Genomic DNA, 27,339 nt, shown 5'->3' with positions numbered 1-27,339 from the left:
CTAACTCTACTCTGAGGGAGGATAGCGAGCCTCTCATCCACACAGCTGGTCTCACCATGTCACCTCTGCCATGTCGGGGACCCTGCAATGTCTCCTGGGTGCACCTCCATCAGCAACACACTCAGGTACACTGAAACATGTACCCAGGGATTTACTTGGTCTCTCTTGACCCACGTGGGAACAGTAACTCAGCCTGTACCTGAAATAGCTGCCCCTGGTCCCAAGGAGTCAAATGAGAATTAAAGCAGAAGTTCATACCACTGGGCATTCACAGCAAGGTCAGCTATAGGCTGCAGCATGGACAGCTCCCACAGTCAGTGCCAAGCATGAGAAACTTCATGTACATTACAGCAAGGGCAAACCCAGACACCTGATAGACGGCTTTAGGTGTCACCTAGGGTGACTGCTCAGGCCCATCAGTTGTTCCTTATCAGGATTCTGACATAAGAATGCCTAACTTCTGGGGGCTGGGGATTTAGCTCAGCGGTAGAGCGCTTACCTAGGAAGCACAAGGCCTGGTTGGTCCCCAGCTCGAAAAAAAACCAAAAAAAAAAAAAAAAAAAATGCCTAACTTCTGAAACACACTGATCTATATCCATATGACTTCTGGAACTTTCTTTTTTTTTTTTTTTTTTTTTTTTTTGTTTTTTTTTTTTTCGGGGCTGGGGACAAAACCCAGGGCCTTGTGCTTCCTAGGCAAGCGCTCTACCACTGAGCTAAATCCCCAACCCCATGGAACTTTCTATAAGAATGTCATATATAAACATATAATAAATGACTTTGAACTCTGGATCTTTTTGCCTCAGCTTCCCAAACACACATACTCATTCATTCATTCATTCATTCATTCTCTCTCTCTCTCTCTCTCTCTCTCTCTCTCTCACACACACACACACACACACACACATACACACTTTGGTTTTTAGTTTTCTTTCTCCTTCTATTTTTGAGGCAGATTCTCAGGTATGCTTAGACTAGCCAAGACCTCACTATGTGACCCGAGGACTACCTTGAACTTCTGATCTTCCTGCCTTTCCCAGGTTCTGGAATTATAGGCATGTTACACACACACACACACACACACACACACACACACACACACACACACACACCACACACCTTTTTAAACCTGGAATTCCATTCTCCTACCTTTGTCTCCCAGACGCTACAATTTTAGGGTGTCCACCCAGCTAAATGTTTTTTTTTTTTTTTTTTTTTTTGACTTTGCAGGGTTTTTAATAGTCACATGCAGAGGTCCGGTTCATTTCAGCTCCTTCACTGCCAAACCTGGGGGCAGGGACTGCTTCAGCTTCTCCGCCTTCTCCTTGTCTGTGATAACCAGGGCGTAGAGGTACCTGCTACAGCGGACCTTGAACTTTACATTATCCTTGTTTTTCTTGATCTTGACAGATTTGGCATCCTTCCGCCGGGCTGTGAGTAGAAAGTCCTTGATTTCCTCAATTTTCTGAGGCATGGCGACAGGCGCTCGGCTCTGGCGTCAGCACCCGTGCTCCCCAAAACTAACCCGGCTACAGATTGCCTCGGATTTTAAATGTTTTATATAATTAAAAAATAGTGGACTGGAGAGATGGCTCAGTGGTTAAGAGCACCAATTGCTTTTCCAGAGGTCCTGAGTTCAAATTCCAGCAACCACATGGTGGCTCACGACCATCTGTAATGGGATCTGATACCCTCTTCTGATGTGTTTGAAGACAGCTACAGTGTACTCATATAAATAATAAATAAATCTTAAAAAGATCGCAAAGATAAGTGGGTGTGGCAATCCACATCTTTAGTCTTAGCACTTGGGAGGCAGAGGCAGCCAGATTTCAGTAAGTTCCAGATCAGCCTGCAAAACATCTACATAATGAGTCCCAGGCCAGTCAAAGTCACACAGTGAGACCCTGCCTCAAAAAAAAACAAACAAAAATAAACGATTCCCACATTACTTACTTATCCTCAGAGCTTTCCCTATCCTCACCACCAGCTGGCTATTCATTCCCTCAGAGCCCGGGTGGCCCAACCCCACCCACTCCCCCTAGCATCCTGGAATTCTTTTTTTTTTTTTTTAAGATTTTATTTATTATATATAAATATACTGTCACTGTCTTCAGACATACCAGAAGGGTTGGGGATTTAGCTCAGTTGTAGAGTGCTTGCCTAGCAAGCGCAAGGCCCTGGGTTCAGTCCCCAGCTCCGGGAAAAAAAAAAAAGATGTGTTCTCTCAGACATACCAGAAGAGGACATCAGATCCCATTACAGGTGGTTGTGAGCCATCATATGGTTGCTGGGATTTGAACTCAGGACCTCTGGAAGAGCAGTTCAGTGCTTTTTTTTTTTTTTTTTTTCTTTTTTTTTTTGGAGCTGGGGACCGAACCCAGGGCCTTGCGCTTCCTAGGCAAGCTACCACTGAGCTAAATCCCCAACCCCGCTCGTGCTCTTAACCACTGAGCCATCTCTCCAGCCCGCATCCAGCCATGCTGGGACACCAGAAGTCCAGCTCTTCTCCCAGCTGGAGATTCACCCCAGTAACTGCCACACATTTTCAGCTCTTCACCTTGTCACTTCCTCAGGGATGCTCTCCCGCTGTGCGTCAGGGACTCTGAGAAAGGGCAGGGCAGCCTGATCTTCCCTGGGCGCCACCTCAGAGAACTATTCTAGGACGCCATGACCACTTTTCACACTTCTTTCTTTCAGAGGCTAATAATGACATTGCCTGAGAGGGAGCTAAGGGCAGGTGACCGGGAGGTGAGGCTGGCTGGCCTAGACAAGTTCAGGCTGGCTGGGAGATGGAAGAGAAGCTGAGCCCAGCTGGGGACAGGGGGCTTCCTGACCCACAGCTGAATTCTGAGTCCCCAGCATGTCCCCAGCCTACTTCTGCAGGCTGCCAGACTAAGCCACTCTAGCCAGTGACTTCAGAACACAGAATATGGAGGTCAAAGCTCCAACCCAGACCTACTGGGTCCCCCCCAGGCCCCAGGCAGATCCGGGCTCAGGACCTCCTTTTTTTTTTAAACTGCACATGCTCTGGTGCTTAGTGAGGTCAGAGAACCGTTGCATGCTGGCAAAGACAGACAAGGAAAGAATTACAATCCAGTGTAGCCAGAGATGAGGTAGGCAAAGGAGGTGCAGTTGTGGAAGACCACTGGAGCTGTCCTACCCCCTTTCATCCAACTCACAGATTCCCCTGCTTCTGTGGAGGCCCTTGTCTTAGTCTTGAGAACCTGAAGGTATGAACTGACACATAAGCCAGACTAGGCCAGGCAAATGGGGCAGGAGTGTGTGTGCCCATTCCTAGCAGCGGAATTAGAGGAATTAGAATCTGGCCTAGACTGTAAGTAGGTCTGTCTGGAGAGCGCGGGTTCAGAAAAGGGACGTGGGTAGGAGGTGTGGCTGTTTCCTCAAGAATGTTTTGGGAAAAAAAGAAGGGCAGACGGAACATTTGGACTACACTGAAAATGCTCTCAAGTGGCCTCACTACGTAGTGTGATTGACAAAACTGTAGCATTCCATCTAAGATACCTAAAACATGTGCTACATCCCAGAAATTAGGACCAATAATCTTTTAACAAAAAGGGTCCTTTGCGGAACTGCACCTCTTATCTGTCGGTAAAGGGCAGAAAAAAATTGCTCTAGGTCTTTGACCTCAGTTTACATTTATGGATGGGAAGCCAGAACCTGCAGGACGAGGCAGAACCTGCAGGACAAGGCAAAATGATGCTAAGGCAAGCCTGGGTTTCATAGTGAGGTACAACGTTTTGTTTTCAAAATGGGTCGGTTGAGACCCGGTGGTGCTGAGGATCCCTCTCCACTGCGCTCTGGGTTCTCAGGAGCCTTAACTCTGGACGCAGGTGCTAGCCGAACCAAAGCTCCCACCAAAGTACAACACGCCCCCCGAGATAGCGCCTGATTGGCTCGCCCTTCCCACACTCCGAGCCAAGCTTACCTTTTGATTGGCTGTTCAGCTCTCTGTCGTGCGCCGGAGCCATCCATTCTCTTGATTGGCTAGACAACTACCTGAGCTCGCACAGGATTGGGCATTGGCAAAGCTGAGAGGGTCCCCGCTCTCTGATTCGCCGCACGGGCCAGCCTCACGGCCTGCACACTGAATGGCTGCGCCACTACCTGCAATCGGCCTCGGATTGGGTGCGTGGCGTCTACCCGGCGTGATAGGTCAGGACCACCGCCCCCCTTGTTCCCCATTGGCTGCTGGGCGAAGCCCGGTCTCCGGGTAAGATGGCAGCGGACGGACAGTGCTCGCTCCCCGCTTCATGGCGGCCAGTGACCCTCACCCACGTCGAATACCCTGCAGGTAAGAGCTTGCCCCGGCTCCGAGGACGTCCTCCCGGAGCGGGCGTCTCAGCTTCGGGCGTTCGTGGCCTCGCGGGCCGTCTTAGGGGCGCCGTGGAACCGCGGTGGGAACTGTCAAACAGCGAGCCTTGGAGGGGCTCGGCCGGCGCGCGCGCCGCGCAGGCGCAGTGAAGCGGCGATGAGCTGGGAGAAATTGTGAGCAGCTCGCTCGTACGCTCTGCGGCTGCGCGGCCGAGTCGCTCTCCGGGGTCCCGGGGTACTGGTGGGCTGTCCTGGGCCGGGGGTCGGCTAGCGCGGGCGCGGATCTGGGCCTGGACTTTGTCCCTTGTGCCCCGCCCTCCCCTGAGCCAGAGAGGCCGCTCTCCTGCTCGGGCGTGCAGGGAGTGCCAATTTCCTTCACTGTGCTGCGGGCTGCTCGCTGGAGAAAGCTCCCAGTTGCAGGGAGTGTGCAAGCCCAGGCCAGGTTTGGGAGAATTTGCGGCGCCACGCCCTGAGCAGCGCGGCAGAGGCCAGCCGCCAAGGGGGCATGCAGCCCCCGGGAGCTTGACTTGTAAGAGCTTCCATCTGACACGCCTCTGGGAGTGCCCGCCTCCCTGGTGGGAAGGTCCATTAGCCACGGTTCTGAAGTTCCGGCTCGGGGCTCCGTAAAGTGGATTGGAGCTTAGGCCTTGGGGTGAGACGTTTCCGGGCTCCAGGGTAGGCACCACCCCTCCAGTCACTTCATCTTAAGTGGCTCCAAGTACAGTGTCTCCTTTCTGTTAATGGTGTGTGACTCAAATGACCACAGGCCTGAGAGGTGCTGGGCACAGAGCCTGGCCCACAGTAGACACCCAGTAAATACCTATAGTTTGTCTCTAGTTTGCCAGCACCCTCCCTGGATAAATGCTCGTTGCCGAGCAGCCAGGGGCCCCTTGCTGGCCTCTGGTTGTCCAGGAAGGGCCTGTTCTCCTGGGTAGAGACCTCAGAGCTTGAGTCTGCTGAGAACACAGGGCCACAGGCCAGGAGAACTTTGGCTCTGAATGTTCTGGGTTATACTTAAGGTGTGGCAGTCCTGCCCAGGGTTGGGCCCTGTCAAAGTGCCTGTTCACTATCCATCTACTTACCCATCCATCCATCCATCCATCCATCCATCCATCCATCCATCGATTCTGCATTCCCCTAGCATCTCCCAATTGCTAGGCCCTGGGCTAGCTCAGTGTTTGGAGTGATGAAGTCCCTGTACTCTTGCTCTGTGGAAACTCTGCTCCAGAGGAGGGAAACCAGGCCTGGAAAAGGGGAGAGACTTGACTTTCCCTCCCTGGCTTCAGAGTAGCTTCTTGGAGGGCTCGTGGTGAGAATGCCCCTGCACCTATGAACACCATGACACAGGACCTGGTTGAGCCTGAGGACATGTCAAGGTACCCCCTCTAAGCCCCTCCCTCATGTCACTCACTACACTGAACATGCTTCTTTCACGTCTGAGTCCTGTGGCGTGTCATACATTACTACACTCAGACAGTAGGGTATCCTTGTGGGACCTAAAGTACAGAGGGCAAAGAGAGGTCCCACACAGCTACTTACGCTAACCAGTGGGTCACAAACCGTGTCCCAGTCACACAGCTCCATTAGTCAGGCTCAGAGTTTTAGGCCTGTGGGCTCTCATCCGTGTGATTTGTAACTGGCTCTTAGCTTTTGTTCTTTGAGTTCACCTAGGCAGCATCCTAGGTGGGGGAAGCCACGTGTGCATGGGTCTAGAAGTAGGACAGCACAGTGTGTTCAGGGAGCTAGAGTAATGTCCCTGCAACTGGAGCAGAGGGTGGGAGAGAAGTGGGCCAGGTCTGCACAGAACCTGGTAAGCAGGGCTTAAGGAAACATCCCAAGGGCAGGGGAGATGTGTGTATTAAAAAGGGCCGAGGCCAGAGTCCCTGGCCTCAGGAAAACTTGAGGGTCTTGCATGCTATAAGACAACCTGAGGAACTGGTCAGAGGTTCAGGGACCCTCGATGTGCCCTGGTCTCTTAGCCCAGAAGTTATCAGTTGAGCTGTGACAGAGTCAGGATCTCAGAGATGGGAAGCCTTGGCTCAGAGAAGGGAGGGAACTCACTCAGAGTTCCTCAGAGGGATGTGGGAGTATCAGAACCAAGGTTTCTGGCCAACTCTAAGTCAGTCTTTCCTGGTAGGGCCAGATGAGGTATATGTGACTCTGGACTCTGCTTCCTGCCCTCTGTGGGCATATGCCTGTTTGTGTAGAACCAGACTGCTGGTGTGGACCATTTCCCATACTGGGTTCACCCAGCCTCTGTGATCAGCACTGTAAGTGGTCTGTGTGCCAGAGACTTTTGCCAGACCTTTCACACCGTTGCTGCATGGTTCTGGGAAAGGTGTGCCCACAGGACAGAGGGGAGGTTGAGGGAGGCAGACTTGCCTAAGTCCCTGCAAGCTGCTGCAGCTGCTACAGGGAGGGGTGACAGCACCAGCTTCAGAGAGCTTCTTCGTCTGCCACCTTGTTCCACTGGCAAGCGTGGCCTTTGGACAGGGCCTCTCCTGTCCAAAGACATGACTCTAATCTTGCTTCGGCCTCTCAGAGAGGCCAGTGGTCCTCACTGCGTCCCTCCAGCCTCTGACAGGAGAGGCGTTGAGAAACTGCTAACTGTTGTGGGCGGCCACTTTCAGATGGCTCCGTGGGGTCTCCAGTGTGTCTCTGGATCTGGTGTCTGGAAGGGCACAGGTGTCTCTGGAGGCCCCCGCCCCATGGGGGCAGCCCAGACACGTGCCAGATCGGACCTTGGGGTTCAGGTTCTCCCTCTGGCAGAGTGATGGGTATAATATCTTAACCAGGCCAGAAACTTGCCTCCATCCAGGTGCCATGTCTCTCTGATCGTGTGACTTGAACAAGTCACGTAGCCATGCTGAGACTTCCTTCCTTCTGTAGACAACTTCTTGGAATTCATGGTGTATAGATCCCTTACAACTGTAGGGGGGGGATTGGGATGACTATGGCTGACCCTGGGCTCTAGGACCTCCCCTTTTGTCTCATGCTGTTCCTCTGTCCCTACAGGTGATCTGTCTGGCCACCTCCTGGCCTACCTGAGCCTCAGCCCTATTTTTGTCATTGTTGGTTTTGTGACCCTCATCATATTCAAGCGGGAGCTACACACGGTGAGCTTGGCCCCATCCTCCGTCCGTTGATCAGAACCATCTTTTGGTCTACAGTGCCTTCCCCTGCAAAGCCTGTAGGGGTCCCCTGGCTGGGTCCAGGTCCTTCACTTTTTGGTCTGGGCTGTCCATTGAGAGGCTGCCCTCTCAGGGACAGGGTGGCCAGCAGGTGTGCTGAGGCCCAGCTAATGCACATCTTTCCCAGCAGATCTCATTCCTTGGGGGACTGGCACTGAATGAGGGTGTCAACTGGCTGATCAAACACGTCATCCAGGAGCCTCGGCCCTGTGGAGGTAGGGCTGAGACTTTGAGGACCCAAGGCTTCACATTGGACATTGTGAGGAAGCCTGTATCTTCCCATGATGCCCTGTTCTTTTTCTCCCCCAGGCCCACACACAGCAGTGGGCACTAAATACGGGATGCCCTCCAGCCATTCCCAGTTCATGTGGTTCTTCTCCGTCTATTCCTTCCTTTTCTTGTATTTAAGGTGAGAACCCCACCCACACCCTGCCGGGTAGCCAGGCCCTGCTGGGAACTGCCTCACTAAGGCTTTTGAATGGGACCTGGGGCTGTTGGGAGGCCTGGACTCAGGTTGTAAGCTGAGGCTGTCTGATGTGCCTCTTTTCCCAGAATGCACCAAACAAATAACGCCAGGTTCCTGGACTTGCTGTGGAGGCATGTGCTGTCTCTAGGGCTCCTCACCGCGGCCTTTCTAGTCTCCTATAGCAGGTATGGAGGGAGGAGGAGCCCCACCCTGCAACCTGCCCACCTGGGGTCCTATTAGGTCTCAGTCTCTTTTGAATAGTCTCTGCGGACCTGGGCCCAGACACTTGCTGTAGGTTTTGACTGGGAAAAGAACCCAGTCTCTAATTTTAACAGACAGGGCTCCAGCTGCTCTTTCCAGTGTAGCAGAGAAGCAGTGATCTTAACAGTAGTGTCATGCATTAGCCATTTGTCCCCAGCTTTCTGGGGGTGGGGAGTGGAGTGGAGTGGGAGCTATGCGGACAAGTTCTGGTTTAAGAGCTGGACAGAAAGGGGCAGGTGTGGAGATGGACTTGTTTCTGCAACCCTGCTGCCATCTGGACTTGCCCACTCTATCTGTGTGTGTCTTCACACCTATACCCAGGCTCCTGAGGAACCTGTTAGAAACATTAGGCGTGGGGTATTGTGTAGGCCTTACCTGGTTGGCTCTCATGAATTTCCTTTCTGGCTTTGTCCCAGGGTCTACCTGCTGTACCACACCTGGAGCCAGGTGTTTTATGGGGGTGTTGCTGGAGGCCTCATGGCCATCGCCTGGTTCGTCATCACCCAGGAGATCCTCACCCCGTTGTTCCCCAGGATAGCAGCCTGGTAACCACTTCCCCTTCATAGCCTGTGTCCCACCCTCCTCAGTTACATCTGTGGAGAGTATTGTATCCTGGATGGCCCAGTGTCTGGGCCTCTAGTGGCACAAGGCTTAGAACCCACCCTCCTGGCTACACCCCTCCTCCACCAGGGGCTTACGGGTTTCTCAGGTTCGGCAACCAGAGTGCCAGTCCTTGTCTCAGCACTTAGAGACTTAGAGGGCGGCCAGAGTCTTGTGGAGCTGTGGACAAAGCTGTCGGGGCTCCAGGACTGTTGGGACATCTGGCTTGGTGGCCTGCTCACACCCTCACTGTGGCCCTGGCTTTTGGGTCTCTGTCTCTCCAGGCCCATCTCCGAGTTTTTCCTCATCCGGGACACAAGCCTCATTCCCAATGTGCTCTGGTTTGAGTATACAGTAACCAGGGCAGAAGCCAGGTGAGTTAAGGGGACAGCAGTCATCACTGCTCATCCCTACCCCTGTTCGGAAACTCCTCAGAAGCTAGACACTTGCTTCTGTTTCTGACATTGATATATGCTATACACCCATTTTTCAGGTAGGTAAGCTGAGGCTCAGAGAGAAGGAAGTTGCTTGAGCTCCATCTGTTAGTGGGTGAGGGGTCAGGTGGGAAACTGCTGGCCCAGTGTGTCTGTCTGCTTTTACCTCTAAAGCCCAGGTCCAGAGAGCTGGGCCTCGGGCAGAGGGTCGGGTTCCTCAGAGCTGATTAGCTCTCTGTTAGGTGGGTAAGCTGAGGCACACTGAGCTGGAGGCCAGCTTGAAGCTGACTACAAGTTGGGGCAAAGCTCACGCTCTTAACTTTCCCCCAGTCTGGGATGGAGTAACTCAGGGCTGGGACAGGGGAGCTGAAGCAGGCCAGGCACCAGAGGGAGCCTGGGAGATTTTCCAAGAGGGTAATAGGAGCCATTGGGAAGGGCAGAGCGGGGTAGGTGTCCAGCAGCTAAGCAATGTGCTAGTTAGTACACCAAGGTCCACATTATCCTAACAAGCTTAAGGGTAAAGCTGGCTCCATGAGGAATTATGGGGGTTAGGGCAGGGCAATCCCATTAGTAGCAGAAAGGCCCCAGATGCCTCAGGCTCAGCTCTCCACCTGGCTGACAGAGTGGCCAGCACGGACGCGCCCTGCTCAGCCAGCTGCCACCTGCCTGCCTTCTCTCCTGGCACCTGTTCCTTGTCAGGCTGTGTGCAGAGGCTGACACAGAGTGAGACAGTCACACTCCCACCCTCCTAGTGTTCAAAGCAGCAGGGATCCATGAGGAAGGAAGGTCAGCCACACGATCCCTGTTAGGGAGGGAAGCTCAGAGGCTTAGAGAGGAACAGGATCCCAGAGTAGAGCAGGATATTGACAGCCTCCCAGGAGGAAGCTGACCTGAGTTGTACCAAGGAGCAGGCCTTGGCAGCAGGGCTGACAGAGAGGCGTCTGAGAAGAGGAAGGGCAGGGGAGCAGGTTGGGACCTGTGGGCCATGCTAGCTTTCTAGTTCTCCCGGTACCTCACACAAGCGCTGTTCTCCCTGAGCCTCAGTCAGCCCTGCAGAGGACAGCAGAGCTTCCTCTGCTTCTGTGCTGGGAGCCTCTTCAGTGCACCTTGCGGCCCCTTGCAGGAAAAGCACGCCACCTTTCTGTAGCTGCTTTGGTGGCAGCAGAAGAGCAGAGGAACCTTCTTGGGCTGACTTATCTGTAAAGGACAATTAGTCAGGCCCAGCCAAGGGCCACTGGCCTTTCTTGTCTTGTCCCAGCCCTGTCCTGCCATTCCCTGGCTGTCATGATACAGCCTGTGACAGGAGCTCTGATTGGCCTGGCTCTGGCCCCGGGTGGCTATGGTTTGGAGCTAAGGCTAAGCAGGGAGAGAGGACACAGTGGGACTGACTGGCCACTCAATACCAGACATCCCCAGATCTAATCAGCCCTATTTTGCAGGAACAGACAACGCAAACTGGGGACAAAACTGCAGTGACTGGTGGATGTGACTGGGTAAAGCCTCCGAATCTGGCCTGCACCATGCCTTGCAGGATGGACAGAAAGATGAATGAGGGGTGAAGCAGAGACCTCTGCAGACCCGAGTCACCAAGTGGAGCCTTTTTTTTCCCTTATTTTAATTTTAATGGACACGGTGGACCAAAGTGCTGAGTCAGGTCCTCAGCCAGGACCCTGGGAGGACCTGCTGTGTGTGGGTCACATGGCCGGAGCCCCTCTCTGCTGCTGCCAGCTCCTGACTGGGTGGAAAGTGCTCTTGGCATGGGCCTCAGTGTGTGGGCAGAGCACGGTAGAGTCCTGAGATCAGGGCTCCAGGTAGTGGAATGCGCACTATTTATTCTCTTGGATTGTAGAGTTCATGCTGGAGAGGCTGCTCTGCAGGGGCTGCCCTGTGTACAAAGGGCCCAGGTTAGCTCCCAGACCCTGTGCTCTGAGCCTCCCGCAGGACGCCTGCCTCCTGCTGGGCCTGAGCCGGGCCTGGGGCCCAGGAGTGAGGCAACCCCTGCTGTCCCTGCCACCATTGCCATTCCAGAACCCTGTCAGTGTTTCCTTGTCTGGGGTAAGGCCCAGAGCCAGCACCTGTCCGTCCATCCGTCCGTCGGCTGGGCTGCTGGCTTGTGTTCTTCCCTATCAACCCGACATCATAAGGGCTTTCTCTGGTCCTCTCTCCCTTCCTGACAAAGGAGCCTGCACATTCGGGTGAGCACACCCAAGCGTTTACAGCTCCTTTTGTCTGGCCATCTGGTAGCAGTCTGTCTTCATCCCCACTTGAACAAAAGAGAAGAACCCGGAGCTGGGATGGATGCTGGCGGTGTGGCAGTGCAGACGCCCTCCCCCCATCGCCTGCCCCATGTGCTCTGGATTTGTCCCTGTATCCTGGCCTGCCCTGGAGGCTGGAAACCAGTGCAGGTTCACCCTGGAGTCTGCCTTGGTGTGGGTTCTCAGATTCCCAGCTTCGGGGAGTCCCTTTTAAGGGCCTCTCTCCAAGTTGTCCTGCCACAGCTGTGGAGATGCTTCCAGAACTGAAGCAGCCCTGGGGAGCTGTTTGAACCCTCCCTGTTTCTCTGTGGAGGGCCCTAACCTGCTGCTGAAGCACACGTTTTTGGTGCTTTCCTTTGTGTTTGTTAAAGGCCGTGTCCAAGCCCCTCAGATGCCAGGGCCAGGGCTGGTTTCTAGGGAGGTAGGTCAGTCACATCCCCTCCCCTTCCCCTAGGATTATTTTTTACTTTCTGCCTGAGACAAGCCAAGTGTGAGGTGGTTTAAGAAAACAAATGAAATTGTTTACTATTGTTTTAAAATAAAATCTGAAACTCCGGAGGCTGAGTACACATTACTTGAGCTCCTGAAAGGAGGCTGGAACAGCTGGGGCACACATGGCCCTCAGGGACAAGGACGTGGTAAGACCATGAAGTCACAGCATTTCCAGGATATTTAGTCCCCTCTAGCCCCCAAAGTGAGGGTTTGAATGGCCCTGACATCTGTCACAGGCCTGTCAGCCTCTGTGCCTACACCACAGATGTCTGCTCTGTGCTCCTGTCAGAAGCCCTCCCTGCCTGGCTACCTCTGGCCAGGTTTTCCTTCACACAATAGTCCTGGGGACTAGGGAGCATCTGCCCTTCGAAAAGTGTCCATCCAACTCCACTTGCAACGTCTGCCTCAGGAGACTTCTGCCTCAGGAGAACTACCTGCCACCAAGCTGGTGGCCAGAAGCCTTAGAGCACTGAGTGAGCACAGGCTGGCCTGAGGCAGGTCGTTCGTTTTCTTTCCTGGCAAGGCAGGTTATGCAGAGGTGCAGAGCCACACCCTGTGGGTGAGGGTGTATGGGAGAAATCCCCGGATGTGGGAACTGAAGCGGTTGGATGGAGGAAGACAATCGTGACAATTACTTCTAGTAGTGACCCCAGCAGAAAGAATGTATTTTAGACTTCAAATTGGTAGTTTTTGTTACAGTGGAGTCCAGCTTCTCTGCAGCCTAGTCAGAACTGGGACACACCCCTAGGGAAATCTGGTTACCCTGCTGACACCCTGGTTAGGCAGTTCCTTCTGTATACTTGCTGCCCTCGGACAGCTGAGGGGTGTGGAGTGAGCCTGGGTGAGACCTCCCCTGCCTTACGGATGACTCATGCACCCTTGGGAGCCTGCCATTTGGTAGCAGTGGCATTAGCTTCTCTGAGGTGGTTTCATCATATGGAAACTGGTACATGTTGCAGGCCCTGCAGATCCATCAGGTCATGAAGCACTCCCTTCACTGGTGTGGCAGCCTCCCAGCCCCACATCCCAAGCACATATGTACCCAGGACTTCCGCAGGACATGTAACCTCTAACAGGTGTCAGCATTTGCTTGTACTGACGCAGCCTCTACCCACTACCCATCCTGTTGAGTTCAGTGCAGGGCAGCTGCACCGGCTTTGGGCTGGTGAGTGAGTGCCACACCAGATCCATAGCACTCCACTAACCATGGGACTTGGCCCAAACCAGGATAGGTAGGCGGCCATTAAGGTTTGGTGACATCCTTGGCTCAGCACCTCAGTTCTCATAGCTCTGAGCCTAAGGATGTTTCTCTGGGAGCTTGCTGGCCCACTGCCTGCTTGGATACCAGCTCCCTGAACACAGGCAGGGAGAAGAATGGCAAGGCCAGGCATCTGCCCTACTTGCCCTCAGCTGAATCAACTTCACCAGCACTCTTCCCTTTATTGATCACCTGGCAGAATCACATTATGCAACCATGACTGCAGCAAGAACCACACTGAATGGAAGCAGGAAGTCTGGGGCTCAAGAGTCACCAGAGGGTGGCAGCTGGGAGATGGCACCTCGAGGTGCAGGGTGGAGGCTAGGCCTCAGGTGTCCCTTAACCCTTACTATGGAGAGGCTGAGGCCCTCATCGATAGATAGTCCTCTGACTCCTGGTCCTTGGGTATTTCCTCATGAAGACAGATTCTGGCTTGGCTGTGGAGATGAAAGAGACTGGCCAGGGCTGAGGAAAGGGACTCTTCACAGCCTCTGCTGAGGAGGGGTGGGCTGGACGGGTTCCCTTCCCCATGATTCACATCGATGGATGATATGCTGGGGACCCGGGCCTTAGTCTTGTTCAGCCTCTGGGCTCAGCCCTGCACATACTACAGCAGGTGCTGAGGACAGGGCCTGGAAGGCACTTGGCTTGGACCTCGGGGCCCTGCTAGAGAATGCTTATCTGGCTCAGTCAGCCTGGAGGGCACGGGAGCCAAGGGAGTGCGAGCCGAGCCATGGCAGGAGTCCATTCCAAAGTGGGTTTGGCTGTGGAACGGGCAGGCCTGGGCCTGGGTTCAGAGCTTGGCCCTGGGGTGGTTCTGGAGTAAGGTGCGCATGTCCAGCAGAGCTTTCTCCAAGTAGTGAGCCATGCGGGCAGCGTTGGTCTCAGCACAGCTGTTGTAGGCTGACACAGAAAAGTTGATATGGGCCTCCATGGGATTGTAGCAGATGCCGTAACCGTCTGGGACCACAGGTCCGAAGGACATGACACAGTCTGTCTTGGCAGGGACCTGGGGACAGCAGGATCTAAGCTTTCATACCCAGGCCTATGGTAGCCCTCTTGCCTCTCTGCATCTACTCCTCTCCTGTGCTCTTTTCTCCACAGGGTGAGCCTTCCTTCACGTTCCTGGAGGGAGCAGTGGTGTTCCCAAGGCTATGCCTGTCTCCTTGCCTGTGCTCCATAAACACTGAGCTTCCTGGGACTGTGGCTTGTCTCAGCTGTGCGTCAGCACCCAACATGCCAGCTGGTACTTATAGGTAGTCAGTTACAGCTGGCCAGTGAGTGAATGGAACATTCTCTCTCTCTCAAGAGGCCTACGCCTCCCACCCTTGTTACTACAGTGTCCCTACCCCGAGCTCCTGCTTGGGAACCCAGTTGTTTTGGCATTGAGCCTCTGATGACATGTGTGGACCACATCACTGATAAGGTCCAGCTGCCAGTGGGCTGTAAAGATTATATTTCATGTGTGTGTGTGCCTGAGTGTAGGTGTGTGTGTGCCCACAGAGGCCAGCAGAGGACGTCATAGCCCCAGGAATTGAGGTTACAGGTAGTTGTGGGTGCTGGGAACTGAACCTTGGTCCTTTGGAAGAACAGCAAGTGCTCTTAGCTGTCTCCCCAGCCCCTGCCAATGGGTCTGTTCACCACCATTCTGGGACACCCAGGCCAGTGGCCTACCTGGCTGGTAGAAAGGTTGAAGTGCATGGCAATGGCGTAGGAGGTGTCCATGAAGATGTCAGGCATGCTCACCAGGTCCTCGATGGCCTGCAGCTTCAGACCCAGCAAGTGCCGGTCAAAGGCCTCCCCTCGGATGGCCTGTGGGTGGGAGAACTGTCAAAGGCAGGTGCTGCAGGGTCCCAGGGCATCCCTGCCCTCCTTGGGAACCTGTGACAGTGCTGACCCTTCCAGACACTGGTCTCTTAGAACCATGAGACCAGGTGTCTGGGCAGGACTGTCCTCACCTCTCAGATGGGGAAACCCTGGGTTACAGAGGGCAGACCTCTGCCCAGGGAGGCAGGACAGTGCAGGATTAAAACACAGGGAAGAGGGGTTGGGGATTTAGCTCAGCGGTAGAGCGCTTGTTTAGCGAGCGCAAGGCCCTGGGTTCGGTCCCCAGCTCCGGAAAAAAAAAAAAGAAAAAAGAAAAAAAACCCAGGGAAGAGCTGGAGAGTGCATGTCACACGATCAGTGCCTGTGTGTGGCATGTAACTAGGGCAGGGCTTATACACGCTATGTCTATACATGCATTTAACAGGTAGGACTGTCTGCATCTGCTGTGCGACATGGGCAATGTGCACCCCATATGACAGGCATGGCCACACACTGATGACCACACCACCACCTCCCTGGCTTAGCCTCAACTGCTGGAGAACAGGAGAGGAGCCAGAGTTGGGCCTCCAGAGAGAGTAGGAAACACAAGATCCAAGAGCCTTGTGCTCACTGTGACCATGGAACTTGGACCAAGGCGGTTACGAAGATGGCCCTAGTTTTACCAACTTTCAGATGGGGTTATTAATTTAGAATAGATTTGCAGTTCTTCGAAGGAGGGACAGGAAGACGGACACACAGGTAATGGGCAGTACGGGAGCAGGGCTCACTCACGCGGTCGGTGTAGGCTCGGTGGGCCTGCACAGCCTTCCGAAGCAGCTCCACCCTCTGCTGCTCCTGGGGATGGGTGGGGACAGAGGAAGCTGAAGCCCTGTCCTTCCTGTCCCTCTCCCACCTCAGCAGCTCGCTCTGTGCTCAGCACCGCAGCAAGCACTGAATTGCCATCTCCTCATTCTCTGGAGCCCAACACCCGCAGTGACTGTGGACAGAGGCTGGCATCTCTTAGGGATGCATGGTTTTGCCTCAGTGGTCAGAAAGCTCAGAACTAAATTCATGGCTCCCTCTGCCCACTGGAGCTGAAATACCATAGAGGTGCAATCCATTTGCAGAGAGAGTGAACGGGAGAGAAAGGACATGGCCCTCGCTCTAGACCTCTCACCGGCACTTTGGGGTCATCCATGCCTTTGACAAAGGCCAGCGAGTCTGTGGAGGCGGAGCGGATGGTGTCAGTGCGGCCCAGGTGAAACATGCGCAGAGAGGCACTTTCATACGTGGCACACGCCTGTCCATAGATCCTGGGTGGGAGGAGGATCTCAGTATGTCCCGTTGCCGCAGGGTTGCCTGTACCTCCCTCCCCTCTCTGGCGGGGCAGGTGAGCAGGCAGGGCACACCTGTAGTACGCCAGCTGCAGGGCTATCTGGATGAAGGCATCAGGGCTTAGCTTCTGGGACTTGGGGAAGTCCTTTCCAAAGTGATGGAAAACCAGCATCATGATGTCCAGGTCCTGGATCATGCTGGAGATGCGGGAGACATGGGTGAGAAACAGGCACCTGGAAGCCTCATGGCTGGTCCTCCCCTAACCGGGCCCAGCCTGCACTCACATGCTGATGTTCTGTTTGGCCTTCTCTATGTCGTTCTTGATCTCAGGTGTGATGTTGAACCGCAGCTTCTTGGGCATAGGCAGGGGTACCATAGGGGACCGCACAAGCTCAGGCTTCTTTCTGCATGGGACAGGGAGGCTCGTGGCTCATGCCGGTGTCACTGAAGCCCGAGTGCATCCCTGAGACTACGGTGGGAGGAGGAGTCCCACCTCAGGGGTTCCAAGATTGTGGGTGCACTCTAGCTTTCAGGGTCAGATGGACGCAGGTGGAGTGGTGCACACCTGCAGTCCTGCCCCTTAGAGCAGCAGAGGCAGGTGAACTCTGAGTCTGAGGCCAGCCTAGATCAGTTAGGGAATTGTAGGCCATCAAGCCATAGTGAGACTCTGTTTAAAAACAAAAAGAAGAGGCCAGAGGGAAACAGCCCTGGTCCAAGCCACAAAGCTGGGAGGGTAGGGCTAGAGGCAGACTTCAAAACGCCACAGCTCTGCAGCTTCCTGCAGCTCAGCAGTGCTGGCTGCTCTGCTCCTCCAGAGGTCCTGGTGGGCAGGGACACAGCAGACAAAGCAGCCATATGCACAAAATGCGAAACAAACCTTTAAAAAACCTTTTTTTTTTTTTTATTCTTTTTTATATAGCTGGGGACCTTCAACCCCAGGCCTTGCGGATCCTTTACAGATGGTTGTGAGCTACCACTGAGCTAAATCCCAACCCTAAAAAACCTTTCTAAACAGGAGGTGGTACGACACCTTTAATCCCAGCACTCAGAAGGCAGAGGCAGGCAGATCTGAGTCTGAGGTCAGCCTGGTCTACAGAGTGAGTTCCAAGACAGCCAGGGCTACACAGAGAAACCCTGTCTTTAAAAAAAAAAAAAAAAAAAAATCAAAAATAGACAAACAGAGAGACACATTGACTCTGTTCTTCAAATGACAATAACATTTCTCTACAAGTCTGTCACCTGCATGCCACCTGCCACTAGGAACTGGGAAGTGAGGCTGGAAGCATACTCACGTATACTCCATGACATGGTCCACAAGAGCGACAATGGGGGGCCCTTCTGCAGCTGCATGTTCATAAACCATCCCACAGGAGCCATCTTCCGCCACAATGAACTGTGGACGAGAAAGGACCCCTCCTGTCAGCCCCAGATTCTTGCAGGAGCTCCCTGACCCACTGCTCTCCATATGGGCGGGTCTCCTAGGAAGGGCCCCTGAGACCCTCAGGAAGGGTCTCCAGGCTGTGCGCAGATCCACACGAGCACTCTGTGCTCACATATCTGAGAGCAGAGCCTCAGAGGCTCACCCCAGCAGTTTGCTCCTGTATAGAGCACATAGGAAAAGTCATACCCAGACTGCACCACACTGACCCCAGACAGTGTCTGACATGCTAAAGGGCTCTGCTGAGGGTGTCAGTGGCAAGCAGGCCTGGTAATGACAGGCTGGTTGCCTGGTAATTACAGCAGCATCCAGCCTCCTTGCTTCCTGCCTGCTTTATAAGCAGGAGGCTGGGGACGCTGGGCCTAGGGAAGGGGCAGGAAGTTCAAAGCATCAGTGAGTCAAGCTTTGGGGCCATGGCCCTGCTAGGTCCTCACTTGCCTGCAGTGTCTTGTCGAACCAGCGGTTGCCACTGTTGAACTTGCTGCCACCACCATGAAGCATCTGGCCGGCTACGTGGCTGCGGTAGACGTCGTCTGAGACTCTGGGCACTTGCTTGTCCAGGCACACAGTGAAGATGCTCTTCTGTATGGAGTTCACCGACTCCCGGTTTACTTTGTCTGCAGGAGTTGGGGTAAGCGTAGGGAACTAAAGAGCCATTGTCTGCTGCCCTGGGCTCTTCTTGCCTCATGCCCCTCTGGAGACGGAGACGTCCCCACCTTTGGGGCCTTCAGGGCATGCGCAGAATTGTGGATGCACAGTTAGAGCTTGCCTTCAACAAATCCCTACACGGATGCCCCGTACCACAAAGGGCAGGGCCCAACACCTGGCACACTACAGACATAGAAAAGCAGAAGTCGGGCTGGAGAGATGGCTCAGCGGTTAAGAGCACTGACTGCTCTTCCAGAGGTCCTGAGTTCAAATCCTAGCAACCACATGGTGGCTTACAGCCATATGTATTGGGATCCAATGCCCTCTTCTGGTGTGTGTGAAGACAGCAACAGTGTACTTATATATAATAAGTAAATAAATTAAAAAAAAAAAAAAAAAAAAAAAAAAAAAAAAAAAAAAAGCAGAAGTCCAAGAGTCTGGAGAGCTGGCTGGCAGTCCACCAAAACCATCTGACCATGCATGGCCAGCATGGGGTTTGATGGGATTGGTTCTGGGAGCAGAGAGTATGGAAAAAGGTACCTCAGCCAAAACACTTGTCTAAATCCAACTTGCTACTTCACAGGGAGAAACTGGCTTTGTCAACCTGAGCCTTGGTTTTCTCATCTATAAAATGGGCCATTATACCTGCTCCAATTGAGAGGGTCTGATGAAAACGGTGACTGCCCCAGCTCAGGACTGGACCTGTGTGGCATGTAAGGAAGTCAAAGAAACCACACTGCCCTGGAAGTACCTTTAATGAGGTTGTTGTAGGCCTTGGCCCAGGTGTTCCGGTGGTTGGAGGTTAGGATGCCAACAGGCTCCTTGTTGGATTGCAGTGAGGAGTTCCAGATTTTCTCTAGCTGCACAAAGATCTGATCTGAGGTGAGTGGTGTCCCATCACTGTGGTACACATCCAGCTCGAAGAACTGTGACGCCAGACAGGGAAGAGAGGGGCTGAGTGATCTCAGGCAGGGATGGCTACCAGCTTCTCCTGACCTTGGCAATGGAAATCACAACCAGCACAGCCTGGGCCAGGGAGGAGCTGGAGTTGGGCTGGGAGGGGAGGGTGTAGGGCTGGGGCCAGGGCCCCTCAGACAGGGCAGTGGTGCCCACCTGGTAGTTATGCACCACGGTTATATGTGTGGGTGGTTTCTTTGACTTTAAGAAGTTCACCACTGAGTCCTGCTTGAGGCCAGGCACACGGCAAGAAGACAGGATCTGATAATACTGGTTCATGCACAGTGGCTGTCCTCCCAGGAACTCAACTGGCAGCGTCTCGCTGTGGGAGGACACAGGAAGGGGCTACTGGGCAGGTGAATGGGGAAGAAGCCAAGGTAGACAGACACCTGCTAGTCCTGCTTGGATCAGCACGGCAGGGGTTGAAGGTGAAAGTACAGGTCTTGAGGCCTTGGAGTCTTGCGTATGAGTCACTCACAAACTGCCTTTGTCCCTTATCTGGGTTTGTTAGTCACAGGCAACTGTGATCCACTTTGGCTGGGATGACAAGGTCACCAGGAGAAGTCCCAGGAACTGGAGCAGAGGACTTAAATGTCCTCACTCTCAGGGATCACTGTCCTCAACCCTTCCCAAAGCTGGGCCAACAGGAAGTAAGAATGACATGGGCCTGCAGAGTGTCTGCAATGACACACTGGGTGCTCAGGGCTAGCGCCAGGGTATTAGGCAGGCATGGGCAAGGGTGGTATTCAGGTCGGGTAGGGCTGCTCACTTGTCAATCATGGACTTGAAATCCAATACACCCTCGATGAGTTTGGCAGCAAACCTGGAGGACAAAACAGAGATCTGAAGCCATGTGGACACTCACTGGAGGACCCTGGGACAGGGATGCCTGCTAAGTGTGGAAGGATCAGCCAAGGGTCGGACCTGTAGAATCACTACTCCCTCTCAGAGGACGCCTAAGGAGCTCAGAGTGGACCCGCAGCATGAGACACTTTGAATTGCTCTTTGTCTGCAGTGGGGAATGCTGCTGGCGGGAGGGGCCTGAAAGGACCGGGTGTCTCAGCAGTGGCATACTATGGCAGGATGAGAGGCCAGTGGCGACTGAGTCCCACCATGGGCTGGGGGCAGCCTGAGGCACCCCTTATGGGGAGGTCCATTACCTTGGTGAAATAGTTAAGGGGACCAAGTATCCCTGCTGCTCCTCCCCTTTCTCTTTCTGAGTCTTCGTGTCCCCATGACACTGGTGGCAATCTCTTCCTCCCTGGGCTATTCAGGGTTTCCTGGCTCAAACCAACTATCTCCCAATGTCTGAGGCCATCCCCGTCCCAGTATGGAAGATATGTAAAATGAAGGTATTTTATCCTGTATGTGGGAGAACCCAGGCTGAGTCCCATCTGTAAACAGGAGGCCCTGGTCCCTTTATTATCTGTGTGTGTGGAGCCCAGGATCTACTGCACGCTGGACAATCACTCGACCACTGAGCCACACTTCCTTTCCCCTCCTGGTTCCTCTCTGTTCTTGCCCTGGTCTCTTTAAGAGAAGCTGGTGCCACTAATGAGTGGCAGGTTCCTGGGCAGGAGATGCCTGCTGCTAGTATTTTTATCTCTGGTAGGACTGGAACAGGGGCCAGGGCAGGTGACATGGCTGAATGTGGAAAAGGGGACTGTGTATAAAGGTCACTGTGTGGCCAGCTGAGGAGAGTGGGAGGGACTCAGGGCATGGTTGGCGGGTGAATGATTACAGCACCCTGGCACTAGAAGCCTGTCCTCTTAAATTGAGTTGTGACCATGGGAGATGGTTCCCTCACTGCTCTGAGCCTCGGTTTCCCCATCTGTAAGATGAGGCTGTTGGTGGGGTAAAAGCACAGGGCCAAGGCCTTTCCAGTTTCCTAGGGTACAGACTTGAAGGTTCTGGAAACACACAGAGCCCTGCCCACAGGCACAGCCTTGTGCCTATCTCACTCACCGGAGCTGACCCTGTAGATCCATGAAGTCCTGCTTGGGCAGCAGCACTCCTGGACTGGAGTAGATGACCACAGGCTGGCGGAACTGGAGATAGGCTGTCTTGAGCCACCACTCGGACAGCTGGACAAGGACCAGAGTAGAACTGATCAGGAGGTGCACCTCGGGTCCTCTTCCTCCCCAGGACCAAGGAGATCCTCTGGCCTCTCTGCAGGACAGACTCCCAGCAAATGCTGAGGTTCACGGTCCCCTTCCCTACCTCCTTCACCATCATCTTCCCCTGAGCCTGTGCAATCAGCACTGCTAAGAGAAGAAGCTGGGGAAAAAAACTGAAAGCAAACTTGGCAAGGGAATAAGCCAGTGAGCAGCTTTCCTCTAGTCCTTTCTGTGTGCTAGTGAGGCTTGGACCCAGGACTCCACACACACGCTAACCAGCACACATTCCGTCTCTGAGCTATAGCCTTACTTTATCTTACAACTCTCCTGTCACTAGTACATGAAATACATCCCTAGATATGTAGATAAAACAGCAAGTGGGTTTCCAACCATTTCCATCCAGCTAGAAATTACCCAAGGAGCCTCACACCACCCAGTGGGCCTGGTGCTCCTCACCAGCCTTTGGCTAGGAGGACACTGGCTTTCATCTCAAAATCAGGGCAAGTCTAAGGGGGTAATTTACTGTGATGGTGAGAACGGGGGTGGGTCCTTTCCTGTCCCATGGATGGGGTTTCTTGGGATCAGCCATAGGCAGAGTGCGACTGGTGCCCTGCAGCCTGAGTGCTCTTTACCACTCCCAGTAAGTAGGTATTTGTTTCTAACTTCCACCTATTTTTTATTTTATTTTTATTGGTCTCACTATGTATCCTTGGCTGGCCTAGAGCTTTGCAGAGTAGGCTAGCCTCACAGAGATCTGCACACATATCTCCCATGTGCTAGACATGTACCACCATGCTATACCCTATCTCTTATAGGTTCCTAAACCTCAAGACCTAGGCCTCCCAATGTGCCCCACGCCCATCCCAACCAGCAGCAGAATGGCACTACATAACATACAGTGGCTAGCCTGTGGCATCAGGCCACTCACCCAGGGCCTTGGTAAGAGAGAAGGGTGACTTGCCACAGGCTGGGTAAACAAGTGACTGCCATCTGCTGACTCATAGCCAAGGACTGGACCCCTGAGGCATGCAGGCCTTCCTGTACATCTTAGGGTCTTCCTGCGAGCTCTTGTGAGGATGTGGGCTTTGGTCTACTCTCTCTAGGCCTCAGCTTCTTCAGTGGTGGGAAGCAGACAGACAAGGGCTCCCTCTCATCCAGGGGCCTTCACATCTGCAGGAACTGCAGACTACAGTTTAGACAAGCAGAGAAGGCAACCCCTGGCAGAGGCAGCAATGCTTCAAGGGCCCTGTGATGGCCCCAACTCTAGTCAGAGCCTTTGGCTTCAAAGATTCCTTGACTCAATGAAAGCTACTAGACCTCAGAATCTCTAAGGTCCTTTTAAGGCCAGCATTCTGATTTCAACAGACAAAGGCCCTGACACGCTAAGGCTCGGCAAATGCTTGTCCCTAACAACTCCCACCTCGCTCCCACTTCCACATGTGGCTCCAGACTCCAGAGGCCCGCAGCCCAGGGTACTTCCTGTTTCCTGCTGCGGCTGGCCCGGATCCGCTGCTCCACTCCTGCGGAGACTGCATCTACAGACCCTACCAGCTCAGACGGACAACATTTGAAAGAGAAAAACCTCACTCATGCTACATGCACAGGCCACTCCCCCTTTTTGATAATGATCTTAGACTGTATAAATCAGCATACTTATTCACCCAGCGACTATGCTGTGTTAGATCGCCATCCCCTGGAGACGACTTAGGGTCCCTGGGAACAGGTATTTAGGCGAGACCAAGATGCTGAACTCCCTAAGGGACTTGCACTTTTGTAGCTCTTGGCATCTGTGGGGCCACAGACACTGAGGGTGACTGTTTTCACCCAGCTGTCCCCTACAGCCAGCTTCTTCCTAGAGCTTCATATTGGTAACCCTCTTCCTCCCAGTTTATTTTAAAAGGGGACTTCCCACCCTCAGGCCCACTATATTAGCAAGTGCCACTGACTGTCTTCCAAACAACCTTGGACCTCATGACTCTGTCTCCTTGTGCCAGGCCCAGGGCACGACACTCCCTGCTAGGTGAAGGCCTCAGCCTCTTCACTGCCCTGGCTCCTGCCCTTGTTCCTCCCCAGCAGCTTGGGCTCTTTTTTTGTTTTGGCGCAATCTTTGTGTATAATGTAAATATAGAAATGTGTACCTTGTACCAGTGTAGATGTGTCTAATCGGTTAAATTGAACTAATTTAACCGATTTGACATAGGATCATGTACAGCAACCTCAGGTTGACACAAATTGCCTGCCTCAGGCTGTTCCAACAAGCTCAAGTCTCCATCTCTTCCTCTGCCTGCCTGCCCACCCTGCTCTGAACACTGCAGCCCAGGCTCCATCCCGAAGCGAGCCACATTGCTGCTCCATTCCCTCCTGCCCTCCCTCGGACAGACACTGCCACCCATTATCTCTGCCTCTTTTCCCTCAGCCCTGAAGAATCCAGAGTCTCACACATGCTAGGGAAATGCTCTACCACACAGCCACCATCCCAGCCAGCAGGACCTTTTCCAAACTCTCCAGTAATTCCTCTGTTGAACATGACTCCACGAGTTGATGTGCAATCCTGTTTAACGCCCTTCTCCCTGCATGCCCCTAGCTCTAGGGGTGCTCTGGAGGACCCATGGCCCCCAGGCAACTGCCAAGATGCTGCCATCTCACTTACCCAGTTCTCCATTTTCTTGGCCCTGCGCTCCAATCCCTTCTGCAGGCGTTCCCCTACACCCCCTGAGGTCTGAAACTCGTCCACCAGTTGCTTGGTGTGAGCCCATTCTTCCTCACTCACGATGGGCTGCAGTGCCTTGAGGTAATGGTCCAGGGATTGCTGAAGTGGAGGCACAGGCAGCCGTGGCAGTGCATCCTGGTGGGCCTTAAAGCGACCAGACACCTTCATCAAGGAGGAGGGCTTGAGGAGGCCCAGGGGTTTCACCTGCGGGATGCAGAGCAGCCTACTCATTCTCTCAGACTGAGCACAGCTCTTTCCAAACTATAGTCCCAGGCTCTTATATGCCATCCCCCCTGGGGCAACGACAGCTTTATGGGTGGTGCCTGCCCTGGATGCCCAGCCCTCAAGATGTAGGAGTCCCGCCTCTCAGGGGCCTAGAGGTACAGGAAGGCTAGGAAAGAGTTGGGGTGGGATAAATGACATTATTGGGGTGGCAGAGGCAAGGGGGCCTCCCACCTGTCAGGATGCACAAGACCCATCATCCTTGCCCTGGGCAGATAAATCAGCCAGCAGAGGTGGCAGCTGGCTCTCTAAGCCGAAGCCCCCAACTTCCCAACCCCTACTTCCCACTTGAGAAATAGGAGGGAAGTGGAAACAGGCGAGCAGGGTGGGGGACGGGGGACAGCACCTCTGGAGAGGCTGCAGCCTCTGTGCTTTCTCTTCACTGTGGGGCGATGGTAAGGGGTGTGGGTAGTGCTGTAGCAAGAGAGCTGAGTGGCCTGGCATGGAGGATGAGGGTAGCAGAGAGAGAGACGGGGGAAGAAGTCCAGGAGACTCTGGAAGTGAAAGAAAGCAAGACAAGAAGGGCCCAGGCTGCTGGCACAGTGGCAGGCAAGCGGCAGAAGCGCCATTCCATACCTTCTCTCTCTGCTGCTCGTCCTCCATGGCAGGACTGAGGATGTGAGCCCTGTCTGTCTGCCTGGGCTGGATCTCTAAGCCTAACTGTGCTACCAATTGGACGAGCAGAAACTAGCAAGAGCAGCCACCTGCCTGGACTGGAAAGAGAAGACAAGATTCACAATTCAGGCGTGAAGGAGTTGTGAGGCAGTAGCCACTAACATAGAATCTGAGGCTGGAGCAGTGGTAGCCGCTGGGCTGCAGATGCTGCCCCACCTCTCCCTGGCCTCCAGAGAGGAGGAGCAGGGCAGGTAAGTGGGCTGGAAGTGGGCACGGAAGTAAGAGGAAACCTGGAACTTTTTCTTTTCTTCTTTGCATGGGCCCAGCGCCAGGGAGGCAAGCCAAGAGGTATTAAAAAATCCACCTGTCAAAATCTTCATAGATCTTTTTGAAGTGGGAAAGCTTGGCTTGAGGGTGGAAAGAATCTGGCTGCTAACCTGTGGCCCTGAAATCAGTCCTGCTTAGGAATGGTGCAAGGCAGATGCCAGGAAATGGTTACTAGTGGACAACGATTGCCACAAACCTGCCTATCTGTTTCCCTTCAGACCTAGGGACCTTTGGTGGTTTTTGTTTTTTTGTTTTTGTTTTTTTAATGAGTTCTGGATCACTCAGGTTGGGATCAAAAGTGGGGGAGATATGAGGGCCAGCAGTACTTCTGTACGTTTGGTATGAATAATAACCCAAAGGACCCACTTGGTCTGTGGGTTGGGCTAAATTTGATTAGCAGAGCCATGGGATTTGATTGTCTCCTTGCTTCAGTCTCCCTAGTTATGCCAGTATGGTGGTCCCAGGGGATGATGTAAAAGCAGTCTGTTGGATAGGGTGCAGCTTTTGAGCAGGGCGAGAAGGGTCTCAGGTGCTACTAGGACTCCAAGAAGAATCTCAGTCTTAGCTACTAACCCAGTGTCTGACGGGGCAGTACAGTTCACAGCCGTACAGAACTTGAGTCAGAGAGGACAGGAGCTCACCATTAGGATGGCGGCATTAGCTAAGGATGCCAAGCTGCTGCCTGCCGGCTGCTGCCTGCTGCCTCCTGCCACCTCCTGCCTCTTCCTGCTTGCTTTAGAGATTTTTCAGTACTAGTCTCCACCTGAGGTCCTCTTAGCCGTACGCAATGGGAGAGGGTGAGCATCTGATGAACTCAAAGAGACTGAGCAACTGGGTAGGCTTGGAAAGTGGCTCTAGTCTGGGCAGAAGCAACAGCCTAGGGCTGAACTATCTTTAGCCGGTAGCCCCCGACAGGTGTCTGAGTCCGAATAACGGAGAGCATGAAGGAGAAGGGGAGTGTAAAGGTGCAAAAGACTTGAACCTAGGTTTCTCAGTCTTCTGGGTCATTGACACTGAGTGCCAGGGGTCTTGAGTTCGATCCCACCCCTTACCTGGTCTCCTCTGTCCACCTTGCAGATTGCACCCTATCAGCCGGTGTAGGGGTTCTCTTGACCGCTGCTACCCTGCTGCCCGAGGCCCGCCCGTCTTATCCCGTCCAGGGCCCTTCTGGGCGTACTCACCACGGTTCTGGCAGCAAAAGCTAACATTGTCCCAATCTGTTTGCGGACACTGGGTCCGCTCCGCCCCTCACGCTGGGTAAACTCTGTGCCACTGCTGGGGTGCTGGGGTCAGTGGGTTCGCGGTTAGGGCTCTAGGTTCAAGGTCGCCGAGTCACTGCCGTTAGCCAGTAGAGGCGGCCCCGCGGCCACCGGGCCCGGCGGGCTGCCGGTCGGGCAGGACTCACGGGGCGGAGCTTTGATGGGTAGCAGTCTCCGGCCGCTAGCCGCGAGCCGGGGGCGGACCCAAGCCTGGGCGAAGTCACAGAGGGAGGGGCCTGTGGAGATGGACCTCCAGCTCAGCGGTTAGCAGCCAGGCACTGTGCTTCCGTCACGGGGTCACAACGGTAGCCACTGCCCAGCTCGCGCTCTCCGCCTCCAAAAGCTACCTAAGCTGTCGAGGCGGGCGCGTGTGTCCAAGTCTGACCGGTGTCCTTGAACGTCATTCTTAGAGTGGCAGGAGAACACAACTATGTTGATTACTTGGGTTGAGCCATGCACAAAGATGACAGGTGGCCTTGCTCCACAAAAATACTGCTGCCATACCTATTCATCATCCCTTCCAAAGCAAGCAAAAACAACCCAACGCCCCGCATAA

General features: G+C 53.8%; 3 protein-coding genes across 7 annotated transcripts; 1 reads left to right on the top strand and 2 right to left on the bottom strand.

Moving 5' to 3' along the window:
• Positions 1 to 1,246: 1,246 nt before the first annotated feature.
• On the bottom strand, positions 1,247 to 1,519 carry LOC116900057 (60S ribosomal protein L38-like). The gene has a single exon (XM_032901850.1). The coding sequence runs from the start codon at positions 1,472 to 1,474 to the stop codon at positions 1,262 to 1,264; it is 213 nt and encodes a 70-aa protein (XP_032757741.1). The 5' UTR covers positions 1,475 to 1,519; the 3' UTR covers positions 1,247 to 1,261.
• A 2,525-nt stretch (positions 1,520 to 4,044) lies between these two features.
• On the top strand, positions 4,045 to 12,097 carry Dolpp1 (dolichyldiphosphatase 1). The gene is made up of 8 exons (XM_032902855.1): positions 4,045 to 4,312; positions 7,348 to 7,448; positions 7,654 to 7,738; positions 7,833 to 7,932; positions 8,076 to 8,174; positions 8,667 to 8,795; positions 9,135 to 9,224; positions 10,724 to 12,097. The coding sequence occupies exons 1-8, from the start codon at positions 4,237 to 4,239 to the stop codon at positions 10,758 to 10,760; spliced, it is 717 nt and encodes a 238-aa protein (XP_032758746.1). The 5' UTR covers positions 4,045 to 4,236; the 3' UTR covers positions 10,761 to 12,097.
• Positions 12,098 to 13,446: 1,349 nt separating this feature from the next.
• Crat (carnitine O-acetyltransferase) lies at positions 13,447 to 27,317 on the bottom strand. 5 transcript variants are annotated; one of them, XM_032902851.1, is made up of 15 exons: positions 26,706 to 27,313; positions 25,159 to 25,295; positions 24,241 to 24,504; positions 21,439 to 21,557; positions 20,243 to 20,296; positions 19,630 to 19,795; positions 19,268 to 19,442; positions 18,307 to 18,485; positions 17,723 to 17,823; positions 16,715 to 16,834; positions 16,505 to 16,627; positions 16,273 to 16,408; positions 15,888 to 15,950; positions 14,964 to 15,101; positions 13,447 to 14,298 (listed from the first exon to the last, which is right to left on the bottom strand). In XM_032902851.1, the coding sequence occupies exons 2-15, from the start codon at positions 25,183 to 25,185 to the stop codon at positions 14,083 to 14,085; spliced, it is 1,881 nt and encodes a 626-aa protein (XP_032758742.1). In that variant the 5' UTR covers positions 25,186 to 25,295; positions 26,706 to 27,313; the 3' UTR covers positions 13,447 to 14,082. The 5 variants fall into 5 exon arrangements, with proteins under 5 accessions (XP_032758742.1, XP_032758739.1, XP_032758741.1 ...); XM_032902848.1 differs by having other exon boundaries at positions 16,273 to 16,627; positions 26,706 to 27,317; XM_032902850.1 differs by lacking the exon at positions 25,159 to 25,295.
• Between the last annotated feature and the right edge of the window lie 22 nt (positions 27,318 to 27,339).

This window comes from Rattus rattus, chromosome 5 (assembly GCF_011064425.1).
Source record: "Rattus rattus isolate New Zealand chromosome 5, Rrattus_CSIRO_v1, whole genome shotgun sequence".
In the NCBI taxonomy this organism is placed as follows: domain Eukaryota; kingdom Metazoa; phylum Chordata; class Mammalia; order Rodentia; family Muridae; genus Rattus; species Rattus rattus.
This window is presented reverse-complemented; position numbering and strand designations above follow the sequence as displayed.

What these genes read in the sequence shown, in the direction of transcription:
- Dolpp1 (XM_032902855.1), top strand. Translation starts at nt 4,237, where the DNA reads ATGGCAGCGGACGGACAGTGCTCGCTCCCCGCTTCATGGCGGCCAGTG. An exon ending in TTTCTAGTCTCCTATAGCAG is followed by an intron (nt 8,175 to 8,666) that starts GTATGGAGGGAG and finishes GCTTTGTCCCAG; the next exon opens with GGTCTACCTGCTGTACCACA. An exon ending in GTAACCAGGGCAGAAGCCAG is followed by an intron (nt 9,225 to 10,723) that starts GTGAGTTAAGGG and finishes CCTATTTTGCAG; the next exon opens with GAACAGACAACGCAAACTGG.
- LOC116900057 (XM_032901850.1), bottom strand. Translation starts at nt 1,474, where the DNA reads ATGCCTCAGAAAATTGAGGAAATCAAGGACTTTCTACTCACAGCCCGG.
- Crat (XM_032902848.1), bottom strand. Translation starts at nt 25,185, where the DNA reads ATGGAGGACGAGCAGCAGAGAGAGAAG. An exon ending in CCGTGGTGCATAACTACCAG is followed by an intron (nt 19,443 to 19,629) that starts GTGGGCACCACT and finishes CTGGCGTCACAG; the next exon opens with TTCTTCGAGCTGGATGTGTA. An exon ending in GGTTCGACAAGACACTGCAG is followed by an intron (nt 17,824 to 18,306) that starts GCAAGTGAGGAC and finishes TCTCGTCCACAG; the next exon opens with TTCATTGTGGCGGAAGATGG.